The sequence below is a fragment of the Culicoides brevitarsis genome, chromosome 3 (genome assembly GCF_036172545.1).
Source record: "Culicoides brevitarsis isolate CSIRO-B50_1 chromosome 3, AGI_CSIRO_Cbre_v1, whole genome shotgun sequence".
NCBI lineage: Eukaryota > Metazoa > Arthropoda > Insecta > Diptera > Ceratopogonidae > Culicoides > Culicoides brevitarsis.
This window is the reverse complement of record NC_087087.1, coordinates 16,027,850-16,042,135: the sequence shown is the minus strand read 5'-3', so window position 1 is coordinate 16,042,135 and position 14,286 is coordinate 16,027,850. Positions and strand designations below refer to the sequence as shown.

The 14,286-nt window shown below is 24.5% G+C and overlaps 2 protein-coding genes across 2 annotated transcripts in view; one reads left to right on the top strand and one right to left on the bottom strand.

The window, feature by feature from the left end:
* LOC134834421 (RYamide receptor) overlaps window positions 1-14,286 on the top strand; it is a 73,544-nt gene that overhangs the window by 23,862 nt on the left and 35,396 nt on the right. The gene's annotated exons all lie outside the window — the stretch shown is intronic.
* Window positions 12,548-14,106, bottom strand: LOC134833336 (serine, glycine and glutamine-rich protein). The gene is made up of 4 exons (XM_063847629.1): window positions 13,863-14,106; window positions 13,257-13,456; window positions 13,008-13,197; window positions 12,548-12,753 (listed from the first exon to the last, which is right to left on the bottom strand). The coding sequence occupies exons 1-4, from the start codon at window positions 14,104-14,106 to the stop codon at window positions 12,548-12,550; spliced, it is 840 nt and encodes a 279-aa protein (XP_063703699.1).

Below are 14,286 nucleotides of genomic sequence, written 5' to 3'. Positions count from 1 at the left end.
ATTATTTTATGATCTTAATGATGAATGATTTTAATTAATAATTTTTTTTAAATTCTTTAAGCTAAAAATATTTTCAACTGTTGATCTCTTCCCCTTTCAACACTTAACACTTCACTAACCAAAAACAAATCAAATTATAACTCCGATGAATGATTATCTCGCAACAAAAACGAATCATCATCACTTCCATTCACATTTCCAATCCATTTCACTCCAATAAAAGGACATTCGTCAACGACCTCTTAATGGACAAAAAAATCATCAACGATCTATTATGGCAAACAATTAAATCATTATTGCTCATGTTTAATCTCATTAAGAAAGTTATTTGAGACATCGGAGTAATTTGTCATCCAGACAATTTTTCTTCTTCTAAGCATTTTGCAACTGTAGCTCAAGTAAATAAATAAATGGATAAATAAACACCAAACTGACTTGGAATGCGATAAAAATCGAAAAATAAGACAAAAATAAGCAACATCGTGTCTTGTTGAGAAATTACTTACTTTTAATGGTTTTTGCCATTTGTCTTCTTTTGTCTTTTCTCTTCTTCATTTCTCTTTGTTCGACTCTTTTATGTTTATATTAAAATCTAATTTACACAAAAAAAGCGTCTTAGAAAGATGCAGCTTTCTTGCAACTTCACGGCGTTCATTAATCAACTTTTACATAATCTGAATTTAATTGCCTGAAAGGCGTACGAGGCAAAGGTCAGTAACAGCAGCAAAATAAATTAAAAGATTATCAAGCAATTTCCATTCATTAACGGGAGTAAAAATGGACAGAAGAGGTTTTTTTGTTTTCGAAAACTCTTGACATTTATTTGTTTTTCTCTTAATTTATCCACTTTTGGTTTTGATTTAGTGTCTCTCCGTGTCAAATTATCGCGCACTGTCACGTAACATTTATTATTAGCGCCGTCCGTTATTTTTTTTTTTTTCGGATTTTCTGTCATTACATTTTGCCACGTGCGTCTTTTTTTGGCCTTTGGTCAATTTTTTGTGCAAAAAAAAAATTATTATTAATAATAAGACTTTGATGAAGATGTCAGATGATGATCGAAGCCTTGTTGCTACAAGAAATGACGTCAAACGAAGACAAAAGATGAGAAATGAGAGATAAAACAAGAGGAAAATTTTGCTGCGAACAAAAGGACATAAAAAAGATATTTTACAACCGTAGCTATGAAATAATCTGTTATGAAAGGTATGAAAATTTTCGTAGATTATTATCAAAAAGTTTGTAATTAGTTAAATTAGTTTTCATAATTATCGTGGAATTTATGCTAAAGAGCTTTGGTGGAGTAATAAAAAAAAATGTTTTTTGAGAAATTCGCTCATTAGCTGGTGAATTATGTTTGATGAAAGAGACTTTTAACCTTGTTTCGGGTTAAAAATTAAAAGATCTCTTTTTAATAACGAGGTGTGGAGGCGTGAACTCACATGTCATCATAACATGTCAAACCGTGCTCAAGTCAAAGGTTGTAATCTCTTTTGAGCAAAAAAAAAGGTTGGATTATGAAGAGTTACTTCAGAGAAGTATTGTTTGGAAATTTTCCATATTTTTTTTTATCTTATTAGATTTTTATGAGATAATCTGTTAAATTCGATTTTTAATTAATTTTTTGGGATATTAAATAAATAGAAGGTGATAAGTTGAAATTTTTCCAAAGTACCGTCCATGGATTATTTTTTTTTATTTTTCACTTTTTTTAAAGGGTTATAAGATAAAAAAAAATCATGAAGATAGTCGAATTTTTATTTTTTTTATCATTAAAAAATTATATTTTTGCTCCTCTTAATCCATTTAAAAATATTATTGAAATTCTCATTAAAAGAAATTTGAAGAAATTTTTTTTCTTTAAAAATAAATATTTTTTTATGTCTGAAAAATAAGTTAAAAAAAACTTAATAAAATTTTTCTTAAATAAAAAAATTTTATTTGCAAAAATTGGTCAAAAATCCAAAAAAAAATATTTAATATTTCAAAATTTTTAGAAAAAATTAAATACAATTTCTATTGGCAAAAAAAATTTATATTTTTAAATATTTTAATCCAAAAAAGCAAAAAAAAAAAATAAAATAAAATAAAATAAAAAGTCAAAATATTTTTATCAACTTATTTTAGGTTTTTTTTTATTCAAATTTGAAATTTAAAATATTCAATGTAAAGTTTAGGACAAATTTAGTAATATTTTTACTAGAAATACGAAAGTTTTGAGCCTAAGAAAATCCCTGAAGTCTTTGCTGTCATTTTATATCATTTTTTTTATTATTCCACTTTTCGATGTTTTTAAGACAGGATATCATCATAAAATGGACCTAATTTGTTTACAAAAAAATGAGTGTAATTGACAAGTAAAAAACATAATATTTTTTTCTAGAAATTTTTCAAACATGAATGACAAGTTGTCAAATAATGAAACAGATATTTAAATATTATGACTGTCCTTTTGCCTAAATTATCTCAGCATGACATGTCAAACTCAAAAAATATCGCTATAACAGATACTTGTCAAAATATTTTTATCAACTTATTTTAGGTTTTTTTTTATTGAAATTTGAAATTTAAAATATTCAAATTAAAGTTTAGGAAAAATTAATAACTTTTTACTAGAAATTCGAAAGTTTTAAGCCTAAGAAAGTCCCCGAAGTCTTTCTTGTCATTTTATATCATTTTTTTTTATTATTCCACTTTTCGATGTTTTTAAGACAGGATATCATCATAAAATGGACCTAATTTGTTTACAAAAAAATGAGTGTAATTGACAAGTAAAAAACATAATATTTTTTTCTAGAAATTTTCCAAACATGAATGACAAGTTGTCAAATAATGAAACAGATATTTAAATATTATGACTGTCCTTTTGCCTAAATTATCTCAGCATGACATGTCAAACTCAAAAAAATATCGCTATAACAGATACTGACAATATTTTTTTTTATTGAAAGTGAAAAAATAGGAAAATTCCATAATGTTTTGACTAAATAAAAAAAAGAAGAAACAAAATATCTTCAAGCTCTTTGATTTTTTATGTATATTGAACTAATTTTTTTTTTAAATTAAACAAATAATTATAAAAAATATAAAAATTAAAAAAAAAAATTAAATTAAAAATATATTTTTTAATTTTAAAAATTAATTCAATTTTTTTATCAAAATAATTTTGAAAAATTTTTATTAAATAAAAACTATTTTTAATTAAAATATACAAAATTAAAGTACATAGAAAAATTCAAATAAAATAAAATAAAAAATTGTAATTTATTTTTATAAATTAATTTAATTATTTTTCAGGATATATATTGATTTTTAAAAATAATTAATTATTATTTAATTTATTTAAAAAAAATAAATAAAAAAAAATAAATTACAAAATATTTTTTTTAAATAAATTTATTTTAATTAATTGTTTTATGTAAATAATTTGAATAATTTTTTATTTAAATATCACTTAATTAAAAATAAAAAAAAAATTAAATAAAATCTAATACAAAAATGGCAAAAAATATTTAACTAAAAACATAAAAGTTTAAATAAAATAAAATAAAATGTAAAATTTATTTTGATAATTTAAATTTAATTTTAATTTAAAATAATAAATTATTTAATAAAAAAGTTTTAAGCAAAAAAATACTTTTAAAATTAACGATGCCTAATAATAATAAAATAATTACAAACATTATAACACATAACAAAAATTAATCCACTTTGCTCTGCTCTACTAAGACAATTAACAGGTAATGTTTTTTTTTGCATTCATTATTCACTTTTAAATATATTACCATAAAAATAATGGGTGCTTATTCATTCACACGTAGATGCAAAAAATATTTATTTACTGTTGTTTCTTTATTTTTGCGAACTTCATATAACAATAAAATAATAAAATAAAAAAAATCCAACATCATATTTATTATTAAACAAGCAATTTATTACTTTGAACATGAACTATCCATAAATCTTTTCAGAAAAATCTCTTGTAACAATTTTTTACTTTTCTCTGGTTTGGGTTGGTTTCGGTCCGTTTGTTACCGAAAAAAATAAAATAAAAGAGGAAAAGGGAAAATTTTTACCTTTTTCCTGTAATAATAAAAGTATTCTTTCAATGTTTTCCTTTCTTATTATTTTTTTTTGTTGTTTTTTCGTATTTTTGTAAAGTATTAAGTAAGTAAGAGAAAATCATAAAATACCAAGAATTTCCTGATTATTTGACACATTTTCCGTTTTTAATGGATAGCTTTCATCGTGCGGTTGAAGCGTGGGAAAAAGTTTGATGCGCAACGTCCTTTGTTTACTTTGATTAATTAATTTATTATTCGTTGGAAAAAAAATCTTGGTCATGGTTTATTTAACGTTTTGTAGAATGAGCTGTTCAGTGATCCGTTCATCCATAAAATTGTGGTCCGTTTTTTGTGGCGCCAGGTAATCCTAAAAAATTATATGAAAAAAATGTTAGAAAATTCACATTCAGCATTTTTTTTTTGATTATTTCGTTTTGTTTTTATTTGTTTTGTTTTTGCTTTATTTTTTGTTTTAATATTTTTTTAATAAAAAGGGAGAGAAAAATAAATATTTTAATTTTTTTCGTTATTTTTTAATGGAATTAAATCAATTAAATTAATAAAATTTTTTTAAATATTTTTTTTTTTATTTTTTATTTTATTTTTTTTTAATTTTTTTATTTTTTAATTTTTTGTTTTTTTATTTTTATTTTTTAATTTTTTAAATTATTTTTTTAGCGTGTTGTAGCTAATTTTTTTTTATTTTTTTTTTTAATATTTTTTTTATTTATTTTTTTAAATTTTTAATTTAATTTTATTTTTTTTTTATTTTTAATTTAATTAATTAATTTAATTTTATTTTCTTTTAAATATTTTTTTTTAATTTAAGAAAAATTTAATATAAATATCCCAATTTTTTAAATTTAATTTTAGTCACATGACCTACATTTTTCATCTGAATTTTAAGAAATTTCAGCTTGTTTTAAAAAAAATTAAATTTTCATAATTTTTTTTTTAATTTTTTTTATGAAAAAAAAAAAATAAAAATATTCTCATTTAATTTTTTTAACCAAAAAAAAAAAAAAAAATTATTTGATAAAAATTGAAAATAAAAAAATTTGATCGTCCTATTTATTTTTTTTTTATTACATAAGAACAACAATTGTGAATAAACATAAAAAAAATATAATTTGCATACAACATGACAATCGAAAAAAAAAATTACAAAAAAAGAAGTGACTTCTTTCCTCTCCGCATTCAAATAAACATAGCTTTGTGTGCGAAAAAAATTTGCTCTGACATGACATGCTTTTGTCTGAACTGAAACGACAGCGGCAGATGGACTTACCTTTTTAATGTTATTCAATCTAGATAAATATTTTTCGTTGTTTTGTTATTTTGTGTCTGCACGCTGCATTTGACTGCTTGCCACTGATTACATTCGCGGTGATGGCTGAAAATTATTACTATTATAGCATAACAATACGGCATCTCAGCAAACGATAAAGAAGGTACATAAAATAAAATAAGCGGAAACACTTGAATTTCTACATGGCAGCATAGACGAAAAAAAAATAAAATTTAGCATACGTTCACGTAATATTATAAAAAAAATTGTGTTAATTCTGGGCTAATATTACGTGTTGCGTGTTAAATTCGTCTGAATTGTATAATAAAATGTTGAAAAAAAAGAGAAAAATGTGAAAAATGCATTTTGATTGCACTTTGATCCATTTTGCTTGTTCATTAGATGTGCTTGACTTTGATGAGACAAAAACATGCACACACGGAGGAAATTGGATAGGAAATAAGGTTCGTCGACAGGAATCACATCAAAAGCTTTCAAGTTTAAATTAAGTTTTTTTTTTGTTCTTTGAGAGAAAAATTTTCTTGGAACAAAAAAAAATTAGACAAGATGAAATGTGATTTTGTGGCTTTTTGCAATCAATTTCTTTTGAGTGAAAAAGTTTTTATTTTTTGCGAGTTTTATTAGAAGAAAATGGGAATAAAGATGACATAAGATGATTAAAATTATAAAAAAAAATAGTCTGGAAGAGAATAAATTAACTTTTTTTTTTTGATGGAAATGAAATTTGGAGCTTTAAAGGAAGAAGTTGATTTTAATTGTCTCAATTTTTATTTTCTTCTTTTTCTCTTTGATTTAATTTAAATTATCTCCTAAACTTTATTCAATTTAAGACCTCAAAAGAAAAATTTTTCTCAAGAGGTTAAAATTTTAGCTTTAAACCTAAAAATTTAAGACCTCAAGAGAAAAACTTAAGATCTCAGAAGAAAAATTTTAGACCTCAAGAGAAAAATTTAAGACCTCAAGAGAAAAATTTTAGACCTCAAAAAAAATTTAGGACCTCAAGAGAAAAATTTTAGACCTTAAGAGAAAAATTTAAGACCTCAAGAGAAAAATTTAAGACCTCAAGAAAAAAAATTTAAGACCTCAAGAGAAAAATTTAAGACCTCAAGAGAAAAATTTGAGACCTCAAGAGAAAAATTTAAGACCTCAAGAGAAAATTTTAAGACCTCAAGAGAAAAATTTGAGATCTCAAGAGAAAAATTTAAGACCTCAAGAGAAAAATTTAAGACCTCAAGAGAAAAATTTAAGACCTCAAGAGAAAAATTTTAGACCTCAAGAAAAAATTTTAAGACCTCAAGAGAAAAATTTAAGACCTCAAGAGAAAAATTTAAGACCTCAAGAGAAAAATTTAAGACCTCAAGAGAAAAATTTAAGACCTCAAGAGAAAAATTTAGGACCTCAAGAGAAAAACTTAAGACCTCAAGAGAAAAATTTAAGACCTCAAGAGAAAAATTTTAGACCTCAAGAGAAAAATTTAAGACCTCAAGAGAAAAACTTAAGATCTCAAGAGAAAAATTTTAGACCTCAAGAGAAAAATTTAGGACCTTAAGAGAAAAACTTAATACCTCAAGATAAAATTTTGAGATCTTAAGAGAAAAATTCAAGGCAATTCTTAAGAGAAAACATTTTCATCAAATTTCATTCTTCTTTGTGTCTCAAACAAAAAAATTGTCGGTCACGCCTCATCAGTTAACACCCGTTAATCCTTCAAACCAATATTTACTATTGATCCTTGCAAATCCGCGTCACACCTGTCACTTCCACGAGCCTTGTTACCGCAAAAAAAAACGTGGCTTATCTAGTTTAATGTCACTTTCATACCCGAACGTTCATTCATCATCCGCACATTTTGTTTTCGTTCATTTTCCCTTCAATTACACGACCTTGCTCGCAAAACGACACAAAATGTGAGCCAAATACGCAAGAGAAATCAATGGAACTTAATCCCCTTCATTTTCTTCTGCGAAGCGGTTGTCGTGCGTCTTCGTAATTTATTTTTGTGCGAATTGAGTTCCGTTATTGCAAAAATATGACATGACCTTACATAATAATAATAAAAAAGTAATAATAATCGGTAATCATGTGTGCGATGTGCTACCTAAAGCCATTTATTTACGTGTGTTTATGGAAAAAAAATATACGAAAGAAAAGATGAGTTCATACATGAAACGACGCAAAAAAGAGGATTTACTCGATAATGTGTTTTAATACACCTCGTTAATGGGTCGTTTCGTTCTGAAATATACAAAAATTTATTTAATTATGAAATTTTAAAGAAAAATTTGTAAAAATTTTTTTGATAAAGAAAAAATAGATACAATAAATTAAAAAGAAATTTTATTTTTTTTTTAATTTGAAAAAAAAAAATTTAAATCTGAAAAAAAAATTAATTTAAGTTTTAAAAATAAAATTTTAAAGGAAAAATTTTAAATAATTTTTTTTTATTAGAAATTGCAAAAAATATGCGGAGAAAATTTGTAAACTTGAGATGACAAACAAATCTGTTGAAAAATAAAAAAAAATCAAACAAACTCAGAAATTTTTTTTTTTTATTTTTTTTTCAACAAGATTGTTTGTCGTCATAATTTTATAATTTTTTACCTTCCGCAAATTTCGATGAAAATTTAAAAAATTATTCTTTGATTAATTTAATTAAATAAATAAATTAATTTAAATTGTTTAAAAAAAATTTAATTTAATTATTTTTTTAAATAAAATTTATTTAATTTAATTTTAAATTATTTTATAAATAAATACTAAATTAAATTAATTAATTTTAATTAAATTAAAATTTAAATAAATTAATTTTATTTATTAATTTTATTAATTTAATTTAATTTAATTAATTAATTTTATTTAATATTTATTTATAAAATAATTTAAAATTAAATTAAATAAATTTTTGATTGCAAAATTTAATAAATCTTGAATTTTCAGATTTTTTAGAATGAAACGATCCTTCGACGTAAATTTACGAATGTGGAGTTATTTATAATAAAAATAATAATCATAATATTTTAAAGCACAACAACATTCACTTTGAATTTTACTTTGCTTTATTACTGGTTGAACTCATCAACACCTTTCCGTATACGACGTGCCGTACAGCCCAGTAGGCAATGAGTACAATGAGAAAATATTATTCAAAAAATTACAATAAATGTCGGCTTAGATTACACTTCAACGAGCACGAGAGAGAAGCTTTGAACATGTGAAAAAATCACACCCAGCATCGTGATTCAAGTGCGAGCTGCTCACAAAAGGAAAGCAATTAAAATTCTCTCAACGTGATTTTAATTGATTGACATCAAACAACGAAGGCACAAAGGAAGGCACACTGATGACAAGGTAGCGCGCTGCAAAATGAGGGAGGAACGTTCATCATTATTAAAATTATGACATTCTTCCGAACAAAGCGCTTCTATTAAATTTCAGTTTTTGATGCAGAAAGGTTAATTATTGCTCGTGTTTTAAATGAAAGAAGAGCGAAAATTGGAAATTTTGTCCGTCGTCTGAATTTTCGAGAAATTTTTATCCATCAATGAAGAGTTGAGAGTCATGTCATGAAAAAAGCTTTAAGCAATGATGACCACTCTTACTTTCATTTGATTTTTTTTCTCGTTTGTTGTGATTGAGTCAATTACTGGCACATCATCATCATCATCATTTTCATGCATCGTACAACGAAATGAAAAACATCAGTATGCATTACATTTTCTGTTATTTTATTTTTTTTATAAAATTTATTTTTTTATGTATTCCGAATCATTTCTTTTATTGTTGTGGTTGATCTTTTTAAGGCGTTTATGGATGAAAATATTTTTTTTTTCGATTTTCAGACTTTAAAGATTCAACTTTGGCAATATTTTCAGTTTATGTTCGGAGAAAATAGAATTTTCAGCTTTAAAACCTAAATTTTAGCTCTTTAATTCTAAGTGTTTTATTTAAAATAAATTAAATTTTTAAATATTATTTAATATTAAATTTAATTTATTTTTTTTTAAAAATTTATTTAAATTATTTTTCTTAATTCATTAAATTTTTAATTAAATTATTTATTTTTTAAAACCTGAAGAATTTAGTGTAAGAGCTAAAAAATTAGTTTTTGGGTCTAAAAATGCCTAAAATCAATTTTTTTAATTAAATAAATAAATTAAATTATTTTAATAAATAATTAAATTAAAATTAATTAATTAAATTGAATTAATGCAAAATTATAAAAAAAATATTAAAATTAATAATTAATTATAAATTAATTAAATTAAATTATTTAAAAATGTCAAACATTAAAAATAAATTAAATTAAAAAAATTATTAATTAAAAATGTCACACATTGCAAATTGATAAAAAAAAAATTTAAATAAATATTTAACAGCAGTAAATTTAAATTTTCTTAAAATTTTCAGGATATAATATCCAATTATTAATTTGCTTTTAAATTTAGCTCCACAAGTTTTTCTAAAATTTCTTAAAACATTAATTTTTTTTACTCTTAGGCCTAACTTTTTTCAGCTCTTGGATAGTAATTCAGATTTTTAATTTTTATTGAAAAATATTACAATTCAAACAAGAAAATATGTTTTTTGAACAAATTTAAAGCAAAGAACCTTTTTCAGCTCTTATCTTTAAGCAGTTAAAGTCTTAAATCTTTAAAAAAAAACTAATTTTTTTTTCTTTTAATTTAAATTTTTGCCAAAGAAAATAGTTTTAACTTTAAAATAACTGAAAATTTAATTTTTAGGACATTTTCAGGCCAAAAAACTATTTTTTCAGCTCTCACAGAAAAAACTTTAGTTTTTGGAAAATCTTGAGCAAATTATGTTTAATCATCTTTTAAAAAAATTTTTACTTAAAAAAAACATCCGTTCAACTCTCAGCTCTCTTTTTAGCTCCAAATTTTCAATTTCTTAAAAAAACTAAAAATTGACCTAAAATAATTTTTTTTCTCATTTAATTCAATTTTTCCTTCACTTTCGTAGAATTAAATAAAAAATTACCTCAAAATCGTCACGTTTCATTCTCGCAATTTCAAATCCTTACCACAAAATACACTCACGTCTTTTCCCATTTCCTTCCATGTTCCACATAAAACGAGTCATAAACCACACACGAGTCACATATCTTTCCGTTTCCATGCAAAAAAATTTCTTTCTCACACACAAAAAGTCATGTTGTGGCAAAATTCATCTCTTTCGCTGTCTCGCATATGCCTGCAAGCAACACCACGAGCACCACGAGCATCTCTTGATTGTCAAGCTGTGAACTATGTTCTCGACTGCTCTTTCATTTGGCATTCATTCGGAATCGCATACAATAAATTTACAAGTAAATACAAAATAATAATAAAAACTGAATATTTACTTTCACTTCACGAAAAATTATCATTATTTTATTATTACGTTTTTAGCTGCTTAAATGGCCAGCAAGAAAGACAAAGAAAACCCCAAGATAAGCATTATGATGAGCAAATTATGTGCGATAAATTTTTGTTTGGATCACGATATCATATTTTATTAAATTTTATTTTATTTGTTAAAATTTTGCTTGAAAATTTCTAAGGACTAAAATAATTCCGTGACCACAAAAAATATTTTTTCATTAAAAAAATCACAAAAATTAAATAAATTGAAAATCTTGTAAATGAATGTTTATAAAAAAAAATTAACATGTAACATTGTGGGTGAATGGTAAAAGTGAAGAATGTAATAATAACATTCATGCACAATACGTGGTAATTGTGAGAATTAAAAAAAATATACAAAAAATTACTTTCTGATGTTCATTCGTGATGAATGTTTGTGTAAATTTCTTCCGTTTTATTGTCTCGTCGGACGTTGACATTGCAGATTTTTCGCGAATTTTTGATAATTTTTTTTAAATTAATATTCATTTATTTTGTGTTTTTTTTTCAATTAAAAATATTTTTTGTGGATTTTTGATAAAAAAAATATTTTTATTTTAACTAAAATGTGATTTTTTTTGAGATCCACAAAGATGAAAAATTTTAATTTTATTAAAAAAATTTTTTTTCCTCAATTAAAATTAAATTTTTGTTTAAAAAAATATTCTTTACTAAAAATGAAAAAATATTAATTTTATTAAAAAAATTTTTAAAATCAAAAATTAAATTTTCTTAAAAAAATATTCTTTACTAAAAATGAAAAAATATTAAAATTTAAATTTTTAAAATATTGAATTTTTAATTTAAAAAAAATATTTTTTTTTAAGATTTTAGTAGATTTTTAGTAAAAAAACATATTTTTTAATTTTTTAATTTAATATTTTTAATAATTTAATATTTTTTTTAATAAAAATACTTTTTTTTAAATTTTTTCGAAAAATAAAATCTTGTTAAATTTTAAATTAAATTAATTTTTTTTAAATTTTTGGTAAAAAATTCAAATTTTTATTTAATAAAATTACTTTTTTCTAAAGATTTAAAAAAATAATTAATTAGTTAAATTAATTTAAAACTCGACTCGAATAATTTTTTTTTGTGATTTTTCTATGAAAAAAAAAAAATACTTTAAAAATTAAAATATTTTTTTTTTCTAGTATTTTGTAAAAAAAAAAATTTATTAAAGTATTTGAAAGGAAAAAAAAATAAAAAACATTTTTTTTAATTTGTCACCGTCGTTTGTTTTTTTCATTTTTTTATTATTTAAAAATATTTTATAACATATTTTTTTCAATTTATTTACTACAATATTACAGCTTTCATCATCAGCATTCATTGTGTATTTATTTTTATGTTTATCTTGGTAAAAAAAAAACTATATCGTACAAAAATGTTGCTTACGAACTAGGATGCCTAGTGTGCACTTGTTCGATAGACTCGAAAATTTGTGAGAAAAATTATGGAAATTATAGCACTTGGGAAATGTGTGAAAATGTGAAGAAATGAAAAATATTTACAAAAGTCATTTCTATAATGATGAGCACATAGAGAGTCATATGTGTTGTGTGTTTGAAGACTAGTTGTTGGTTTTGCTCTTCTTCTTTTTCTTGTTTTTATTTTTGTGGTCGCATTTGATTGCTTATCTTCTCTTCGTTTGAATTCTTCTAATTCGTTGGAAACACGCATTTGTGAACATTTACTTCTTCTTGTATGGGCCACCGCTGGCAGCTGGGGCGCCATATGAACCGGATGGAGCTAAATTGGGAGGATTTTTGTTAAAATAATTTTTTCATGAGAATTGTTTTTGAGGAAAAATTACCAGAGATGTCAGAACCTCCATGTCCAGATCCTCCGAAAGATCCACCGCCGAGACCTCCGCCAAGACCTCCGAATGAGCCGCTTGATCCAGATCCGCCGAATGAGCCTGAGCTAGAGCCTCCGAATGATCCGCCGCTGCTGCCTCCGAATGAACCGCTTGAGCCTGAAATTTTAAAGTTTTAATTAATTTTTTTTTTAATTTTTATCGAAAAATATTTTAAAAAATTTTTTTTTAGTAAAATTTAATTTTTAATTTAAAAAATTATTTTAAAAAATTTAATTTAATTTTTTTTAATGAAATTTAATTTTTTTAACTTTAAAAAATTAAATAAAAAATTTTTAAATAATTTTTTTATATTAAAAAATTAAATTTTATTTTTTAAATATTTTTTTAAATAAAAATTTTTTTTTTCTTACCAGAATCCTTTTGGGTCTTGTACTTGATGAAGTAAACTTCGGGTTTGCTGGGTTGTGTTGGGGCAGCAGTTGGGATAACGATGTCTTGTTGTTCTTCGGGTTTCTTGACCAAGACGTAGACGAGGGTCTTTTCTTCGTTTTGGGCAGCTGGGGGAATGATTGGTGCTTGGTATGCAGGTGGGCTTGGGGCCTATAATTTTTTTTCATCAAAAAATATTTTCCTTAAAATAACAAAAAAATCAAACAAACCTTAATGAAGATAATTTTGTAGTGTTTTTGGTTCACTGGAGCGGGAAGAGGACGTTGAACACGGACTTCTTCTTGCTCTGGAGGAGGAACATGGACGTAGATGTGTTTTTGGACAACGGTTTGTCCGCCGCTGCCGAAGGAGCTGCCACCGCCGAAGCCTCCTGAGCTTCCGCCGAATGAGCTTCCACCGAATCCACTTCCTGAAAAATGGATTTAATTTAAATTTTTTGTTGAATTTTCATTTTTTTTTGCATTTTTTTCTTAATGAGCTCCCTAGTTGCCAATTTTTTATAATTTTTTTCACGACAAAATCTAATTTAATATTTTTTATCGCTTTTAACTGTCTGTCACTGAGCAATTTTGTGCAGCATTTAATATCCTTTTAGTAATAATAATGGCACTCAAAGGAGTAATTTTAATTTTTTTCTTTCCTCTTTAATTTTTTTTCAAGGAAAATTTAATTTTAAATTTTTTTAATATTTTTTTTTGTTTCCTTGCACTGTAAAAATATTTTTTTTTTAAATAATTTTTTTTTTCGTAATTTATCCTTTAATTTTTTTTGGCACTTTTTCACTTTTTTAATTTTTTTTTCGAATTTTAACACACCTCCGAAAGAGCTTCCGCCACCGAATGAGCTGCCGCCTCCGAAAGAGCTGCCTCCGCCGAAGCCACCTCCTGAGATGCCGCCTCCGGAGAAGCCTCCCGAGCCGCCTCCGTGTCCGCCGGAGAATCCGCCTGAGCTACCTCCGTGTCCGCCGGATCCACCGGGGCGTGAGTACGAGTAACCGCTTGGTGGCTCAGGACGAGCGGCAGCCAAAGCTAAACAAGCTGCTAAGACGAAGAATTTCATTCTAACACACAAAATTTGTTTTTTTTACAGAGATTAAAATTGGAAGAAAAAATATAAAAAATTATTTTTTTCTTTTTTTTTTGGGATGTAATGTTCGGAACGGTATCTAGTGAATGACTGACGACTTTCATTCAAGCCAATTCAATTTATATGTCTTGCGCTCGAGGATGTCCAACACCA